This window comes from Apteryx rowi, unplaced genomic scaffold, assembly GCF_003343035.1.
Source record: "Apteryx rowi isolate R43461 unplaced genomic scaffold, aptRow1 scaffold_86, whole genome shotgun sequence".
Classification (NCBI taxonomy): domain Eukaryota; kingdom Metazoa; phylum Chordata; class Aves; order Apterygiformes; family Apterygidae; genus Apteryx; species Apteryx rowi.
In genome coordinates, this window is record NW_020451160.1 from 47498 (window position 1) to 66795 (window position 19298).

At 45.1% G+C, this 19298-nt stretch overlaps 1 protein-coding gene across 1 annotated transcript in view; it reads left to right on the plus strand.

Annotated features, from left to right (window-relative positions):
• Nucleotides 1-730: 730 nt before the first annotated feature.
• Nucleotides 731-19298, plus strand: part of JMJD6 (jumonji domain containing 6, arginine demethylase and lysine hydroxylase) — a 52156-nt gene continuing 33588 nt past the window's right edge. The window contains exons 1-5 of the mRNA XM_026090349.1: nt 731-1151; nt 4267-4553; nt 5982-6117; nt 6225-6363; nt 7053-7180. Of these exons, the coding sequence (XP_025946134.1) occupies nt 967-1151; nt 4267-4553; nt 5982-6117; nt 6225-6363; nt 7053-7180 (875 nt within the window). The 5' untranslated portion in view covers nt 731-966. The remainder of the gene's footprint in view (nt 1152-4266; nt 4554-5981; nt 6118-6224; nt 6364-7052; nt 7181-19298) is intronic.

Consider the following 19298-nt stretch of genomic DNA (forward strand, 5'->3'; position numbering starts at 1 on the left):
ATTGGGGGGACTGAGGGGAGTGGTGGGGGGTTATGGGACTGAGGGGAAGGGGGCGGCCTGTGGGGGCAGCTGGGGAGGCTGAGGGGAAGGGAGGACTGAGGGGAATGGGGGGGGCCTGTACAAAATGGGGAGGCTGTGGAGAATGAGGGGGCTGAAGGGAATGGGAGCCATGTGGAGAAGGGGGGCTGTGTGAAATGGGGAGGCTGAGAGGGATGGGGGTGGGGGACCGGGGGCTGGCTGATGGGAATGAGGGAAGCGCCTGTTCTTGAGGCGYGTTTTGCCCCAGAGCTGCTGGGGCTCCCCAGGGGTGGGGACTGTCAGGAATAGCCGTCTGGGTCCGTTCAGGGTGGGAGCACCCATGTAACTCCAGGGCAGCTCCCAGGTCCCCCTTCCTTAGGGTATCAGGGGTGGGGGGGGAGCAGTGAGTGCTCCYTGCCCCGGGGAGAGGAGTGAAACGCAGCATCGCAGGGAAAGTGTCAGCTGAAAGGGCAGAGGTGCCCTCTCCGCCTGGGTAATTACCTCGGCAGGGAGAAGTGCCAAGCAGAACTTCAGCCTGCTGATGTAACTGATGTGTGTAAAGAGCTGGGCATGAGAAATGGGACTGCGGTCTTGGGGAAGCTTAAAATAACACATAGGCAGCTTAATACTCGCGTGGTCCTTGGAACAAAGTATGAGCGTGAAGTGCATRTTTAGGGAGCGCAGCGCTGGGAAGTTAATCTGTCTTAATAGCTGCTGTTTTGTATTTGTCTCTTGCTTTCACAGGATAACGTAGAAAGGGCAGATGCACTCCAGTTAACAGTGGAAGAATTTGTTGAGCGTTACGAGAAACCTTACAAGCCTGTAGTCTTGCTGAATGCTCAGGTGGGCTGGTCTGCCCAAGAGAAGTGGACTCTGGAACGTCTCAAACGCAAGTATAGGAACCAGAAGTTCAAATGTGGTGAGGACAATGATGGTTATTCTGTGAAGATGAAGATGAAATACTACATAGAGTACATGGAGACCACACGTGATGACAGCCCCCTCTACATCTTTGACAGCAGTTACGGAGAGCATCCCAAGCGTAGGAAACTCCTGGAGGACTACAAAGTGCCCAAATTCTTCACTGATGATCTATTTCAGTATGCAGGAGAGAAACGAAGGCCACCTTACAGGTATAGTACTGTGAGAGCAAGATAAAACTAGTTTTATTTTTCCATCTCATTAGYTATTCCTCAACAGACATAATTAATTTATATAAAACAAAGCAGTAGCTTTACATCTGCTATTTTAAGATGAGCCTGCATCAGTAACCTGGAAGGAGGGAGATGTAGTTTTGTGTATCACAGTTTCTGGTTCTGCTACCAATAGTGCTACAAGTTCATTACATCACTTTTTTTTTTTTTTTTAATGGTCAAGACAGTTTGCCTCGCTTCTTAGCTTAAAAGAATTGACTCGTTACTGAAAGTTGTGAAGATTAATTTCTTGATGTGTGTGAAGTGCCTTATGGTTCTCAAATTTCTAAGCATCTCAAGCCTACTTCGTGGGTTTTGCCCCAGTTGCTTATGTGCAGTGTGGGATTTTGTTTAATTATGAGTCAGTCCTTTTAAGGTAAAGATCTTAAGATTATGTATGAAGCGTGGAGACAAGTTTCTAGCTCCCCTTCAGATGGTGTTGAGGGAGGACAGTATTTATTTTGCATTTACATAATCTTTTCCACCCTTTTTCAGCATCTAGTTGAAACGACGAAACATCTAGTTGAAAAGAGGATTGAAATGACACTTAATTCCTGAAACCAAATGCAATTACCTTGTATTCAGGCTGCTGGATACAAAAATGATATTTATCTATGTTAATATTATTCTTCATAACAGTATGAGCATTAGCTGAATGTTTCCCAAGTAATTAGAGGCTTTACATACATGTTCTAATTGACGGAGGATGGCTTGCCCTTTGAATGGCATGGGGCGGTGAGGTTGTTTGTGGTGGCAGTGTTGTTCTGTTCTAATCAAATAGAACAAGCGATGAACACAGTGGTATTCTGCTTCTCCTCCCTGCACTCTGTCATGTGTCTAGTCCAGCTGTAAGTTTTCAGGAATGAAGTGTGAAAACGATTTCTTTCTAAGATCACTGAAACTGGTATTTTTGCAATGCTGTAACAGGAACATTTTCATCTTTCGCTTCAAAGAAAGAGCATACAATGCTGCGATCAAACACCAAAGTGTACTAGGTGTAGTCTCTGTTAGAAACTGGTTACATTTGGGAAATGGGTAATCATTTATCAAAGTTCTAGATAAACTAGATAATCTGGCTGTGACTCACTTATATCAATMTCTTTTTCCCCCACCCCTTCCCCACCCACATGCGCATGCTGAGCTCCTTGCTGGTGATCTTGGTATCCACAGAATTCTTACAGATGTGTTTTGGGGTTTTTTTTTTTTTTTTTTGAAAGCGTGGTTTTGTTTGAGGCTGTTACTGTTTTTGAGGGATGCAAAAGAGCGCACTGATGCCTCTTTGGGTTATGGGCTTCATCTAGGTACAGGAACAGATGAAAAATATATAGCAGTTAATAGCATAACTGGAAATTTAACAGAACATGGTGCTTTCTAGTCATATGATCAGAATATGCACTATACAGATGGACTCCTGCATTGAGAGATGTGGTGGTGTATAGATCTTAAAATAAGAACTCTGGCTGCTTTAAGCATCTTGTCTTTTAAAATAATGGCTTCCAAAAGTTACTGCCTTTTACTGAAATGACTGTGGGGTTTTTCATTCAATTGTTTGGGGGGGGGGTTGTTTAAAAAAAAAAAAAAAAGCATGACAGGGTATTGCATTTCTAACAGTAAATCTGAAAACTTGAGGCAAACTGGGTTATGTTCATTATAAACGCCTGGGGGAGGATAGTGGTAAATTATAGTTTTGCTAAATAAGGATTTAAAATCTTCCTGTATGCGTAGATTCAGATTATAGTCAGAAAAGCAGTATTGAACAGTGCATCTCTTCCTTTACTAGATAGGCCTCCACATGTTCAATTTCTTATAACTTTTATTAATAAAACAGTTTCATTCTGCTGCTAGTGGTTTAATTAGTTTTCCAAGGCTAATATGAATCTAAGGATTGAACTGACAATAGAATGGACAAATACCTGCTTGCTTATGTTTTTATGGCTCCTWTGTGAAGCAGGAAGAGCACAGCTTGAAAACCAAACTTATGGTGCTATAATCAGTGCTAGCAAATTACACCTGCAAACTGCTTAACTTACTCCTGCATGGGAGGGGGGAGATAGTCAGGTAACACTCAGCAGAAGGAGTTCAGAGGCTCAAAAAATACTGAACATCACAAAACTATCTGCCACACAATGGAAGGGTCTTTTGGGAAGAAGACTCAAATTTGTAGTGCTTTAGTTTCTATCTTCTTTGCTGCCCACTAAAGAATTACTGCCTTTTTTTCCTCTTGACATCTGGTAATATGTCACCTTGCTTACGCTGTTTTATCTGGTATGGTAGATCTTATTCTTCTGTTTCAGAGAGAAAGAGCAGTTGAAGGTGCTGTTACTTTTAAATGCCTATAGCAGATAAAGTTCTCTATAGGRAGAAATGGCCTTTGGAAATGGGGAATGAAAATACATACGGCAAATTCTGACTGGCCATTGGAATGTAAGCCATAACTAGTTAACCGTTCCAGTGAAAAGGCTGTTGTAAATGAACAGAAGGCACAGAGGGCGGCAGGGGTTGCGTAACTTTGTTCTATTCCTTATTTGTGTCGCCTTTTGTTCCTCATTGTTCTGCCGTTCTCATGCCATTTATGAGTAGCAAATTTTAGAAAAACATAGGATTAGGAAGAACCTCCTGCGTCATAAGACTCCTACTGCAGGCAATTATGACTTAACCACCTTCATAAAGATTTCTAATAAAATGAGGTGGAGACTTGAAATCGGTATATATTCTATTGGAGAACTGTTTATATTTCATAGCTGTACTTTGTTTTAAGAAGTCATCTTCAGTTTCTTGGCCCAGAGTGCTTCCTGTCACAATTCATGTTGATTTTTAGGTTAAAACTGTTGTATTTTTTGCTGTAGTATTAATATAGCAATCTTTTTTGATGCAATTTTGCTTCCAACTCTTTCTAGAATGCAAATGAAGAGACTGTAATTATATTGCTTCCCTTGGTTTCTAACTATATTTGAAATTAACAGCTGTAAATATCTGTCTAATATGAAAGAAAGGTATTGGAGAAGGTAGCTATGTGCTTGCAATATGACTAAAGAATTTTTTTCCCCATGTGCAGATGGTTTGTGATGGGCCCACCTCGTTCTGGAACAGGAATCCACATTGATCCCTTGGGAACTAGTGCTTGGAATGCCTTAGTCCAGGGACATAAGCGTTGGTGCCTGTTCCCCACCAGCACTCCCAGAGAGCTGATCAAAGTGACCCGAGAAGAGGGAGGGAACCAACAGGATGAGGCTATCACTTGGTTCAATGTCATATATCCTAGGACACAACTACCCACCTGGCCCCCTGAATTCAAACCCCTGGAAATCTTACAGAAACCAGGCGAGACAGTCTTTGTGCCGGGTACGTATGACTCTCTCCAGTAAGGAAATCTGGGAGAGAAAAGCATATTTTTACATATGTGCAGTAGAAATGAAGGAAATAGTGCAGCCTGTTTATATGACTCATCTCGTAGAAAACAAATTACTGAGCTGTTCAAAAAGGCTACGTATTGTGAGGCCATCTTTGAGATTGTTCCGCTACTTTCTGAATGCCCTGAAACATAGAAGGCCAGTAGCATAGGATTGCGTGCAGTACAGGTGTCAAAACAGAACTTGAGATGCAGTAAACGAGTCCAGAAATGTGATCGTGAGCAAAATTATGGTAGTAGGAAAACACTAAGGCATAAAAGAACAGAAGCGTTTGAATACTGGTAACTCTTACGCAAGTTTTTGAGGTTATATGCAGCGTAGCAAATTCACGAGTGGATTTTATACTTAGTAGTCTGATTGCCTATGACTTTTTTTCTTGACTGTGGGAAAAGAACTACTTAAAGGCACTGACACATTCCACCTACTTCCCTGTGACTATGCCTAATCTTGCATTTGAAATCAGAAGCCTAAGAGAATAGTATCCTTATCAGATCTTAGAAGGGCTGCATATTGTGTGCCCGCTATAACTGGGAGGTGGGGGTGGCTAGTGGATAAAGTGGGCGAGTTCAGTGCCTGAATTCTAACCTCTAGATCTTGCATCATTTTTGTGCAACATGGCATATYGCTTCTTTCCACTTGGCTTGTCTCTGAAATACAGATGACTTCATGTTTGAAAAGTGCCTTGTGATTGTCTTGGCACTTATTAGTGACTCTTCAGTACCTTCTGTTAAGATTTTGTAGCTGTCTGCTTCCATTAAACTGTTTCTTCAGTCTTTTTTATGGGGTTATTAGTGGGTTGTAAGAACATGACTGTCTGGTTTTATCCTGTGTGGGAAAACAACTTGCATCTATTTTTTAAATGAAAGGTTAGTCTCTAATCATAAGAACCTTACTAAATCAGCATGGAAAGTGCTGTCCAGCTTAACAGAGGATCTCTGTGCCGACTGGGTTACAGTGGCACTTGCTATTAAATAAGCTGTCAGTAGCCAGTGTGCTGCTGTCAAGTCAGATCTTTAGTGCACTCTGTGAGCTGGAGAATTTGGTCAGAGCATTGAGCAGCCCTCTATAACAACAGTGAATTCTAGAATGTGACTGAAGAAGAAAGATTCAACAACAAACTCACCTGGGTTTGGGAGATAAGGTCCTATTTCCACCTCTGCTGTGGACTCCGTAGCTTTGGGCAAAGCAGGATTTCTATGTTCCAGTCTGTGACAATGAAGTAATGTCATAGTTTTGCTATACTGCATTGGAAAGCTGAACACGTAGTGGTTTTGTAACAGGTGGGAAAAGTATACGTGGCTGTTCTTAAGCATGCTTTCTGCTGTGTAGCCAGGAGTGGTCATTGGTGTTGTATTTATAGGTGGCTGGTGGCACGTAGTTCTCAATCTTGACACAACCATTGCCATCACGCAAAACTTTGCCAGCTGTACCAACTTCCCTGTGGTGTGGCACAAAACAGTAAGAGGGAGGCCCAAATTATCACGGAAATGGTACAGGTAAGAGATTTAGTAACTTTCTTTTCACGTTCTCCATAAAAATCGTTGTTCATTTTTGTGCAGCGTTACTGCTCAAAGGCTAATCCTGAAATCTCGACTGTATTTAGGATCCTAAAGCAGGAACATCCTGACTTGGCAGCATTGGCTGATTCAGTTGATCTACAGGAATCTACTGGTATTGCTTCTGATAGTTCTAGTGATTCTTCCAGTTCTTCAAGTTCTAGCTCCTCAGACTCTGATTCAGAGGTAAGGTTTTTACTACAACAGGTGATCTGTACTCTGCAATTGCATTGTTTTCCCCATACCTGTGCATGGGCCAACTCTAAAAGATCCACCTCCTAATATCCATGTCTTATGGAGGAAATGAATAGAAAACAAATAAAAAGCGTATGGTGGAGGAGTCTGGTTTTGTTTGCTAAAGGCTATCTTTGTATTGCTAAGTAAATTTGACTTGTTTGATCTATGTATACATAACATGTAAATCAATCGCTAAGCCATGCTTATCTGAACTGGCTGCAAAACTGCTGTTTTATAAATGGGGAGGTGGACTAAGATACGGAACAGAGAATGTCAGTTATGACCCTGGACTTCTCTAGGTGTCCAGTTAAGATGCCTGTAATGACTTAAGCATTTCAGAAACTGCTGAGTCTGCATTCATAAAATGAGGTCTCTTTAGGAGCCAAAGTGAAAGCACCAACTGTCTTGTCCAAAATGTGCTGTAGTCACTGATGAAACTTGAATATGCCTGTCCTTAGGCTTCAATCACTTAATTTTAAATTGATTTCCTCAGTCAAATCTAAAATAGCAGATATTCTTTGAATTTTGGTTACTCAGCACTAATGTGGTACTCTTATGAGGAATTTTGTAGCACAAACACAGTTTACTAGGTTTCTCTAATTTCACTGAATTCTGAGTTTTCTCTCTTCGTACTCTAGTGTGACTCTGGCTCTGAGACAGAGGGAATGATGCATCGGAGGAAAAAGAGGCGAACATGTAGCATGATGGGTAATGGTGATACAACTTCCCAAGATGACTGTGTGAGCAAAGAGCGCAGCTCCTCCAGGTGACCCCATGGCAACTCTTTTTTTTCTTTAACGAACAAAAGACGATACAAGGCAAAGCTGGCAAAGTTGAGATAGGGTGATTCATCAGGATAGGGAGATGGAGAGCAAGATTCCCTCACAGAATGTGAAGCTATTGGCCAGTGGTGATATCCTCCCTCCATGAATTATTTTAATTGCTCCAAACTGAAAACTAAGATTTTTGGTATTTTTTAAAAAATGAGCTTTTACCTTATTTAATAAACAGTTTTATTACTTTTCTTAGTTGTCTCTTTTAATAGAGAGAGTATCTTTTTTATGGGAGAGGTGGAATGTTTTGATTGTGCTCTTCAGAGAGTACAAAAGAATAGTAAACAGCTAAACATGAGGAATGATCAGGTGAGACCTGGGTTTGGACACTGGTTGTCCAAACAGAAAACCTTCAAGTAGTGGCACAGTTTCTCTTATTTTCTCATTGCCTGGATTATTTCAATTTGGCCTCCTGTTTTATCCGTTAAAGACAAAATTTATTCAAACCCCCAGGAGTATGTAGTTATTTCAAAAAAAAAAAAAAAATCTTTTAGCCATTTGGGGTGAATGGAGGGAACACTAAGACTGCAGAACTGAGATGAGGTATTGCTTGAAATAAAATGAATGAGGAAAGAAATTCTCTGTGAACTGGCCAGGTTAAAAACTGTGAAACACTAGGAGTCTGGCAGTATACTCCATGGGGGAAACTTAGCAATTCTTTGCTAAATTAAGCATTTTTCTCCTATAGAAGAAGCTTGCTTAAGTTCTTAAGTTTATTCCTCTCAGCGTGGTTAACTGATGCTGCTATATTAGCTGCCTGTCCTCAGTAGGGTGTTGTCTAGCTCTTGGTCTGTTGGTTGCTCCAGATTTTAAATGTATACAAATACTGTGATGACCTAGTGTATGACCTGCTGAAGGTGTGTGATAGCAATTTACCTGAGGAAGTCCCGGTTACCAATAGCATGCCTGACATCCGGTGCGGGGTGCTGCCTAAAGACCTGTTTTCTCCTGTATACGTCACCGTTTATGTTGCTGTGATGTAGTGCTCTCTTGCTTTCAGGAGTTGCTCATAACTGAATACAATTGAATTAGAAGTACAGAGCACCCTTAAACACCTCCACCTTAAACAGCTGGAGAGAACTGTACTGACTGCTTGTTTTTGTCTGGAGGTTTTAACAACTTGTTATGATGTTATCAACTCGTGTTTCAGCAGCTGGTTGCAATTCCACCTTGCCTAGAACCTTTTCTTTCCAGATTTCACCATTCTTCCTCCTGTATGTTGATTGCTCCTCCTGTATGTCTTGAAGATGGGTGGGATTTCTGCTCCAGCTATATGATGGATTAGTTAATAGAAACAGTTCCGAATATGAAATCATGTCTAGCTTGTACAATTCGGTAGGAGGCATAAGCATATGATTAACCTGCATGCTGCGATCTTGTGTCATGGTGTGAAGGGAAATGCTATAGTTGTTGACAGGCAGTTGTACTTTTTTTGACAGGATTAGGGAATCTTGTGGAGGCCGCACTTACCCCTGAGAGATAACAACACCCGTCTAGAGGCAGCTGCCATTCGAAGCTCCATTAGCAGCCAGCCAGCTCTGTTCTACCCCCTTCTGCTCCTATTTCTCATGGTCCTTAAGTTTTTGTCACTTCTCTTCGATCCAAACATCTGTCTTCATTATGTACTGTCGAAGGTTGGCTCCTTACTAACTTACAGGGGAACGCCCTGACTCTACATTATTGTGCAATGCTTTGTCCCCTCTGCGCCCCCGGTGAGTGCACTAATTACCCAGCTTTGGGTAAGGACATGCCAAGTATTTAATGGCTCACGTGACTGGCAAGGAAGACAACGGTCAGCTTTTAAAGAACTCTTTTTAAAAACAGCAGGTAGATCTAGAAACCTGCCTTGCTTTGACACTGTCATATGTTTACATGTTGTCCTGTACACTTGAGGAAAGGAACACCAGCCCTCCTGGCCTATCTGAACGTCCGACGGATCTTGTACCAGAATTTCAGGAAGGGAAGATGGTATGAATGCTTCAAACACTGAAGTAACTTCAGTGGAGGTGACCACCTATCTGAAGCATCTTTTGTGGTCTTAATCTACGTGCATGCATCTAAACCAGCCTGAGCAGTTTATGAGGTGCAACACCTTGACCAGCAACAGTCCATTTACTTTTGCTCTGTGTCTAAGATGAATAGTAACGAAGATGCACTAGCACCTTGCTACAGAAAGCTTGAGGGAACAGGAGAATCTTGGAGTTTCTTGCACAGCAAAAAAACAGTCAGCAGTTGCCAGTAGTTACACTCCTTTAGGTGCAGGGGTGATGTTTATCGCTAGACAATAACTGACAGGTTCTGACTCTTATAGTAACAACGGTTGCTGGGCTTTAAATACCAAGCAGTTACAGTGCCATGGGCTTATTCAGGCCAGTGCAGTTCACACACAAATGGTTCTGTGAGGTTGTGGGTTCAGAAGTTTCCAGAACTAGTGTTGCCAATTTTAAAGGACTGGGAGAGGGGACATACTGTTGTCTTACATTTTTAAAAAATGTGATGTGATGCTTGAGTCTGTGTAGATGCATTTGAATTATGCYGGGGAAGCTCTTGTCCCTAAGGGATGTGTTGGAGCTGCTGGGTTTTTTTTAGCAGGGGCTGTGGTAGTGTCACAGAGGTTGGTCTTGCCGAAGCTGTGCTGCAAGAAGAAAATGGTCCTTTATCCTCTAGTCTGAACAGCACAGCCCGAAGCTGACTGTGTTGGGATATTTCCTTAGGTGTTCTACTGAGACTGAGGAGAGGATGTTAGATCTCATTTCAGTGTTGCTGTTTGGAAGAGGAAACTTGGAAGAGGAAGTGGCATGCATCTGCTAAACGTGCAGTAATGTCCAGGTCCTGGTCACTTAAAAAGCAGATTGGCAGCCTTAACTATGACTTTCTTACGCATGTTGGGTTTGATAGAACCCAGAATGTTGCTTGTTTGGGTTTTTCCATTTTTAACTTTTTTAACCTTGCCTTTTCCTATTTAAACACCCTCTCCCTTTTTGGAGACCAGGCCATAGCCTGTTGTACAAAGGAACCCTATTTATATTTGTCAGGATTTGTTTCTGAATATTCTGTGCTAGTTACTTCATGTAGGAACAGCACGGTGGTGGAAAAATGGAAGGAGGGAAGGCTTATTGGTATGCTCCTTAGCTGTCCAGACTCCTGAACTTCCTGGTGATAGCCAGGTGTAAATGAGCAAGCTTGCTCTGTAGACTGCTGCAAATTCTTTCACAAGACTACTTCTGTCTAAAGAAAACTTCCCAAACTTCCAGCACTTCTGGCCAAGGTTGCCTTTTTTCAGTTCAGCAGCCCAGAAGCCTGTGCAAAGCATATAGTCCTCATCAGGTAGAGCAAGCTGCAACTGCTGCCTCGTGGAAGAGTATAGGGTTGGATTGACAAAGGCTCAGAAGTCTCTGTCTCTGTCATGGTGAGGGGAGCCCTTTTTAGAAAACTGTCTACTGTTGTTTGAGCGAGGCTGCCTGCTCTCTTGATGTCTTGGCAGTTGCTGGGTAAGGTAAGATGGCTTCTGTTGTAGCTTTCTATTGCTTTGGGCGTGTGTGGTTACAGCTTTGCCATCTGAAAATCTTACACGCTTGAAAGTCTGATTGCTGTGCCAGGAAAGCCACACCTGTTCCGTCAGAAGCACAGTTGGAAGATCCAGAATGCAGAATATTCCTCTGTGCCTATGAACTCTTCGGTAGCGTGAAATAAAACAATTTCAAATTGAAGCCTGTGTTCGTTTGACATCCCTTACTGAAAGGCAATGTGTTTGAAATGAACTGCAGGCATTGTAATACCAGCAACACTGTACTGATTTATCCACAAGGCACTTTCTGATTTGAAACAAAGGTATGCCTCTTTAGGTTACCTGGGAATTGGGACTCCTGGGATCTCTGGTTCTTCTGCTCACAAGCTGTTGCCTCGGCCAAACTGGTGAGCTTATGTCTTTGTTTTATTAGATGGAAAAATACCTACCTCACAGGGGTGTTGTGAGGCTGAAATGTAATTACTGTGTAAGATGCTTTGAAGTCCTCCTCCTGCAGAAAGCGTTCCAGAGATGCTAAGCAAGCTGCGACTTTCTCAACTGGCATTAGCTTTTCCTACCGGAAAGCATTAGGGATGCTGTTTAGCACTTTTGGCCGCTTGGTTCTGTAGTGGCCCCTTCAGAATCATTGTGTAGTAGACAAATTGTGTCAAAAGGAGGCTTTTTGTTTTCGCCAGAGTTTAACTGTTGGCATTTTGTGGCCTGTTCTAAAGAGGAGGTCCTGCTAGATCAGGATTTTTTTCTAAATTGGGCTAGATAATTTATCTCTTATCAGGGAGTCAGCCTCACTGGCCTTATAGGAAGGAGGGGGAACTGGTCCTTCCGAGGCCCTTGTTCCAAGCCAGGTATGTGTGGGCATTTAAAATAAATAATAAAAACCCAACACTGTGCTCCCCTTGTGCCTAGCTCCATGCTCGTGGGGAGCTGAGGGGGGAGAGTGGTTTCTGTGCTCTCGCTCCCCCAGACCGAGGCAGCAGCTCGGAGCATTGAYGTCTCTGGAGCTGCCCCTGCCGCCTCCGTGTGCTGCAGAGCCCCTGGAGCACGTGGAGGTGGCAGGCTGCCGTGGTCCGCTGAGTCCAGACCCAAAGTAGCAGAGCTGCTCCGCCTCAGCCCCCGCTCGCGCTTTGTCAGCCTGCCCCGTGGCAGCGCTTTGCGGGCTGGTTTATTCCCTGGTTTAGGCCGCCTTAGAGAGCTGCGTGCTGGCTCTGGACTGTGGGCTTCCTGATCTTACTGTGCATGTCGGTGTCGTTGTCCTGCCTGCAGTGGCCAAACGTAAGGGATTTGTGAGCTCTGGCCGTGCTCCTTAGTCTAGTAACCAATACGGATTTGTCTCCTGTGACGGTTCAGGAATAAACTACTAAATATCCCATCAGAGCTGTAGATGTTAACAACATGCACATGTATCTTAGCACCTGTTCTCCGCACAAGTGCGCTGGGGGCAGGTGACTCCACGGACGGAAGTACTGGCATACCTTCCTCCCCTTTCTAACTCGGGTAGGCTGACTCCAGCTTGTCTTCTCGATTACATTAAGCCTCTCCAAACGCTTAGAAGAAAGGCAGCAACCTCTTTCATCGTTAACCTAGACCCTTTTCCTCCCTGAATCCCCAGCCGTCATAGGGCAGGAAGTAAGACTGTTGGTTGAAGTAAGTCCGAAATGCCTGTGTGGGCTACTCTCAAAGTGAGTTTTTGACGTTCCCCTCAGATGGGCAGAGGGGGGAAGGAAAGAAAGCTTACTGRCTCATGTGACAGTCACACTGTCAGCTCTAAGCCCTGCCACTGCCATTAGATGCTTTTATCACCCCATCCAGCAGAGCTGGGATATTCTTAATTGTCTTGTTTGGATGATTGTGTTTTTGCTTTTTATTTTAAATAAAATCAATTATTTTGCATTATCCTGTTTGTTAGTCTATTTTTTTTCCATATCATGATCTGAAAAAGCTGCAGGTGTAYACGGTGGTTTCCTAAATTATTGCAGTGTAGTAAATGGTATAGCTGAGGGGATGCTTTGAGTGCTTTCTGTAGATCTTTTCTCGCATGTGATTACTCTGTGTGGACCTACCAATGCACATACCAGTATTATGTTTTGGAAGCTGCTGGGGCTGTGGTAGTTTTAGGGAGAAGGGTTTGGCCAGTGGCTTTGTTATGAGCCTGCTGGGTGCCCCTTCTTTCTGTCCTCCCTGATTGTATTACAAGAAGCCTTGTGCTGCTTCTCTTGCTACCTAATACTGGCGAGAGGGCGGTTCATCTTCCAGGTGTCACATATTGGTTTCAGCTTAAGTTGCAGATAAGACTCACAGCGCAGAGGGTCACTGTGGAAGGCTTGAACTCCAAGCAGAGAACTGATCTTCCTTGCCCCATTCCTGTATATCTGGGGGAGTCAGGGGAGAGACCCCCCCCCCCTTCAAGGAGTTCCTGTATATATGAAGCCACCTTTTATGTATTTGGTTACATATTGGAACAATGATTGGGAAAGTGAAAAGTTTGTATATTTTTGTCGTTCAGCTTTGTTGAAACCAGTAACTAGGTAAATGAGCTAAAGCAGAGCGTGGGACAGCAGCCCGGAGGCTCTTGAAATATTTTTGTAAATATGCTGTAGAAAGGTTTGAAAAGTTTTGTGACTGCAGACAGCATGATTTCTGACCTCTGCAAAACCTGCGTTCTTCTCTTCCCAAGCACTGATAGAAACACTCTCATTTACTGTCCCCTCTAAAGCCAAAAAATGCCCCCCTCCTTTCCTATTACTCTGCAGATCTCTCCCAGGGCCCTGTTCATACCTCTTCCTCTCCTAGATGCTGTCTAGCTCGATACAACCAGTCACAACTATTAAATGAACCTCTGCTCTTGGTGTATGCTCYGTGGGGAGCATTAGCACTTAGCATTTAACGAGACCAAATGCCAGAAAACATGAATTGTGGTGGCTGAAAGCAATCCAGAGCCATTGTAGAAATGTTTTTGTAACGTCTCCTGCTTTTCATTCCCAGAGATGATTTTTGTGTGGTCCCAGCTTTAAGATAATCCTATCATTCTTCCTAATTTGCAGGAACTATTGGTACCTCATTCAGCGACGCTGTGGCCTTACAACCTGGAACTGACTTATTTTTATTCTTCCGATTTACCTATGTTCCTTTTTGCGACAATTGCGACATAATACCTCCTTTCAACTAGGAGGGTAGCGTGCTCAGGTTTTAATTGCTGCTGGGGAGCTAACAGGACAAGGTTACATCAGTGGGAATGCGGAGCTGCGATCACGTATGCGGCACCCTTGCTGATGTTCTTGTTCCTTTCCTCCAGTTTGATGTAAAAGCAAATAACTGCTGTTTCTTTCATGCCATTTAGAAAGCAAGTCACAAAGAGAACAATGCTACATTCTTACGTTAGCGTTACCGCAGCACGAAGTAACCACATGGTTTTGAAGGCTGGTTTGGGATTAAACTAATACGCTTGCAGCATCTCATCTCTTTTTCGAGGCACATAAAGATTCCCCCCTGCATGCACATCTGCTTCAGGAGAAATGTAAGCTGAGGCCTGTAGAGCTGATTGGAAATGTGTTTAAAAGAAGAAATCATTCCATCTCCCTTCCAGTTTGAGAACTGGCAGCTCCCACCTGTGCGTGATGCCTGTAACAGTTGTGCTTCCTCTGGTTCAACGGAAGGACCTGAAACTGCGGAGTGTCGCTGTAGTGAACATCTGTGCAACCTGCCGGGGGGAGGAACGTCAGGGCGGTTTGAACAGTAGCAGCAGGTCCAGCCGTGTCCTTAACTGTGCGAGCAGGGAAGTCTTGTCACTACGGCTGGAGGAGAATTTCAGAACCGCTGTTCTGATGCAGCGCTGCCTTGTTTAGTCCCAGGGCTGCATCTTTCACCAGCCTTTTTGCTGCAGTCGGGAATGGACTGGCTGTGGGTGTCCGGGAGCTTTTGCTTCACTGTTAGAAGGACTTTCAGCTTGTATCAGCTTGCTTTCAAGGGCAAGGCCAATCTTACTGCTGGTTCAAAACTTTGAAAGCCATCAACAGTTCCTCAGACTGCCCTCACAAAGGGATTATAGTGGAAAACGGAGTTTGAACACGATGAAGGAACATTTATACTGGATCAGACCAGAGGTCTAGCTAGCACAGGGACTAGTAATGGGTGCTTAGGTTAAAAAGTCTAAAAATGAGCTCTCACAAGAGGGCTAGTTCAGTAGGATTATTCCTTTCAGTGGGAGGAAGGTTCATCCATCCCCTCCCTTGTGTTGACTCTGACCTCTTGGTGAACTAAAATCTCTTCTTGTGGTGTTTATTCTTCTGCTGCTCATGCGAGTTAAACAGCTCTCTAAGGCTCACTGGAGCATCAGAGCTAGCACACAGCCATGGGTGAAAAGGCAAAATAAGGAACAACAAACACGCAGGTTAGTGACCTACAAGTCTATGTCAGCTGAAAAACAGGGTAAGTACAGAGACTTTCCCTTGGTATAGCTTCTAATTTCTGGCATTTGGCATCAAAGCATAGAGAACATTACTGTCCTTGGTGAGAGGAGAAGGAGGAAAAAGAAAAAAAATAGCACTGACTGGGGCTTACAGAAGTAATCTGAGTTCAGACTCTAGGACTGGTCTGTGCTCAAGCTTTATTTGAAGGAAAAGGGGTTCTTAGAGGACTTGCGAATACGGAATCGTCCATCTGGAACAAGCACTGTCTGAAGTTGCTATGGTCTGTGCCAATCAGCAGTTGCTGCTTTCCCCACGAGCCAGCACGCATCTGCCCACCTAGCTTGGATCTTGTAGGCTCTCGCTTGGATTACGGCTGTGGTGGCAAGAGGGGTGTTGCAACTCATCTTGCCTCAGCTGTCTTTCTGGCTTTGGGAGGATGGGGTGCATCTGCGTAAGCAGAAAGCCTTGGTAGAGTTACTGCCAGCCCAGTTTATATGCTGGGGCTAGGGGAGAGAGGACGAGACAGTAACCTGGTAAATCTTTTTTTGTGACAGCTCTGCCGGCTGTTCAGCGCACCATATTCAGGAGATTGGGAACTGTGCCCGACTATGACAGTAGCCATAGCAGCCTGGGCCAAACACTAAGAAGGGAGCTAATCAAACTAAATACCTCTTGTCGGGAGATTTGCGGCACGGTGTTTTCCATGGCGGGGGAACGCTTCCTGGAGCAGTTGTCTTTGCAGCTCTCTTGAATCCTCCTTTGTTGGTAAAGCTCTTCAGCTGTTGCCGTGCCCCTTGCTCCSCCTGCTGCGGTCGGTAGCTGAGGGCTGTGTAAAAGCAGCTTTTGTCCACGGACCGGGCTCCTTCAGTGGATTGTTTCCCAACCAGCCCTTTCCCTGGCCGCAGCCGGAGCGGCTGGTGTAGAGCTATTTTTCTCCCAAGAGAGGGCAGCGTGCTCATTTGGCTTCATCCGCTTTGGGCTGCCTGCGGCAAGACTCGCACCTAACTGCCCGGACTCGAGCTTCGGTCTAAACCTGAGAAGAGGATGAGATTGTCGTACCCAAGGACAGATTATCCACCCGCCTCTTCTCCCCTCTTTCCCCCAGCCCCAAGGCCTCCCCTTGCCTGTGGTTACTGTGCGGAGGTCGAGACAGAAGGTAGGGAGGGCGGCAAGCTTCCCTGCGACAGCCAGCCTGGCTCTCCAGTGAGACAGGAGGGAGTTGCCACCAGCCTCCATGGGCCACTCRCCCTGCTGGAGATCAGGTTTTCCCATCTCCTGGGAAGTTCAGAGAGACAGCAGCATGTTTTTATGAGTAAGCTGATGGGAGGAACTATACAGATATCTGTCCCTCCCATGGAAGCCCTGCTGCATCAGGGCAGGTCTAATCTATCCATTTGCCTCCTGAGAACCACAGAGGGGACAGGAGGGTACCGTTCAGGACCTGCTGAGCTGAATTTGTATTCTGCTTGGGGGACCATCCCCATTGCATTGAACCAGATCTGCAGGAGAGTCTAGCTATTATCTCAGGTCTGGGTGTAGGGAGCTGAGCTTTGTTGCTGATTCTGCCACCAAGTCACTGTATAAAGCTAGCTAAGTCAGATCAGATGTTCATGTTCTTGCAAATGTGTCCTTGACACTCTCGGGTGTTGCTCTCTAGACTATGGGTGTTTTTCAGAGATGCCTGAGCCCTGCAGTTCTCATGATTCCTAGGAAGGTGGAAGGTTGCAGCAACCCAATAGTGAATCATTACAGGTCCAAAGTCAGAAGCTGCTGGTGATCATCTCCGGCTGTAGCTCCTCTTTGGTTTCCCTTCAGTGAGCCCTATCTCAGAAGAAGCTGTGAGGGTTAGTGCCACATATTGTAAGGAGGTGACAGATCCTGCTTGGGAAGGTACACATTGAAGTGCTCAGGCTCTGCATTGGGTTAATGACTACAACAGGGTTTGTTAAGTATTGCCATTAGCACCAACAAAGATAGTCTGGTGCTGTGGAYGGACTGGTGCACTGGGACCACTTGAGATGGTAAAACCCTGGGCTGGAAGGGGCCCTGAGTCTGGTGCCCTGTGATTGCAGCCGGGTATCTCCAGGTCATTTACTGTTGAATTTGCAGAGCAGCGCAAGCCATGTACACTGTGTTTTTATGCACACAAAAACCCTCTAACAGGCTGCCAACCAAGAGCCATGGAAAATGCTCGGTGCTAGAGAGAGCAGGAAATATCCTGGTTGGCAGTAATCAAGGGCACTGTAACAGCTGCAGATGTGTGCGTGTCAGTGTGTAAGCCCCAAATGCCCCAATTCGCCCTACTAACAGGCCCCGTTGACCAGTCTGTAGCAGTCTCTGCCAGTCTCGCCCTGAAGAAATTCCTCCTAGACCCAAATCTGATAGTCCATCTGAGCCTGGAGCAAGGACCCAGTCAGAGAAAGTCTCAGTCCTGTGAGTTCACCCACCCTATTTTTGTCTCTAGCTGTGGGCAACTTCCAGGGCTTAGGGGAAGGGAAAGGAAATCTTAGAAAACAAGTGATGTGTTGGAACTGGGAGGGCGTCTTCATGGCTTCTGCAGGTGGTCAGCTGAATTCCAAGGTTACCTAAAAACAGAAGAAATACAAACAAATCCGATTAAGTGCCAACTCCCAATCCACCTCCCCAAACACATAATGACACACCACATATGCGGAGCCTGTGCCAGCTTCTAATCGAAGATCATCCTGTCTTGTGAGACAAACCTGGCCATGCGTCCTTCAGAAAAGGCTTTTTGCTCCCACTACCCCCTGGAAGTGTCTTCCAGAAATGGCTTGATGGAGAATTTCAGTCTCGATGTATTCCAGACCTATTTATATCTACGAGCATTCCTGACTGTTGCATGCATCATGCTTTTCCATTACTTTCATCTAGTGAGTCAAACTTTTGGAAGCTGGTAGCTTTGCTAAACTAAAGAATGGATTTGGACAGGAAGGGAAGAAAACGGACCCAAAATACATCATAAAAAGAATAACATGCTGCACCAAACYTCTGTTAAACAGTCTCTGGATTGTTTGGGCTGAGCTCTAGAGTAGCTCTGATGATCSGGGCCCATGAAATGCAAAGCTACACAGGAGAAGGGAGGATAAGTACCATGGTCACTTGTCACTAAGAATACAGTTATCCATACGCTAATGATTGCCTGCTTGATAGGATTACCGATAAAGACAAACTGCAGTGAGGATCATGGCTTCACTTCCTTCCTCCCGCCCTGGGGGATTTAATCCTTTGTGTTTTGTTTTTAGTCAGTTGATAAAAAGCTCTGCTCACAGAGACATCTCCAAAGCCGTTTTCCTGCGGGAAACTTTAGGGGCAGATTCCCGCATCTGCTCCCCTTGCGCACAGTTGGGAGAAAGCTAAGTGCCAGTTTTACGCTGGCGAGAATAGCTTAGGCCTTCTAATTTCAGAACGCGTTGTAAAATGGTGGCTAATCCTTCCAGCAATCTCAAGAGGCTGGAAATCCTGACAACTCCCTGGTTAGTCTCCCCGCTGACTTTCGATGGCTTTTTGACATCCCGTTTTTAAAATGCCCAAGCAGCAAGGCACTCCTTGCCATGTAGGGAGAGGCTCTCTTGCAATCCGAGTATCCTCAGTGCCCGTTTACGTGGTGCGATAGCAGTTGCTGTTGTGCCCTGTGGCCAGGGCACGAGCATGCCGCTGCTGTCACYGCAGCTCCCAGGGAAGGTGGGGGAATACTCCGAAGCTTGGCGCAGGATCACTGCCAGATGCTCCTTAACAAGGCAAGGCAAAGCAGCCTTCCTTTGCAGTAAGCACCAGTGCCAGCTCCTGCACTGCCCGGCCAAGGACTAATAAGGTGCAAAGTAGTCGTTCAGCATTACGCAGAGGCCCGCTGACACCCCAACCCGCACAGAGAAGACAGAAGTGTGAGAAGACCTTTTCAAGTTAAACAGTTACGGATGATTCCAACGAGCGCGCAAAACTCTCGGGGAATGCCTTTTCGGATACGGGCAGTGTCTAAGCACAGATCAGCCTGCCCAGGGCTGGACGCTTGCATCAGGCAGGACCGGGCTGCTTGCAGTGCGGTCTTCCTTGTTCCCTCTTGTGCTTCCCTGCTTTCCCAAGCCGCACGCGTGCCGGGGG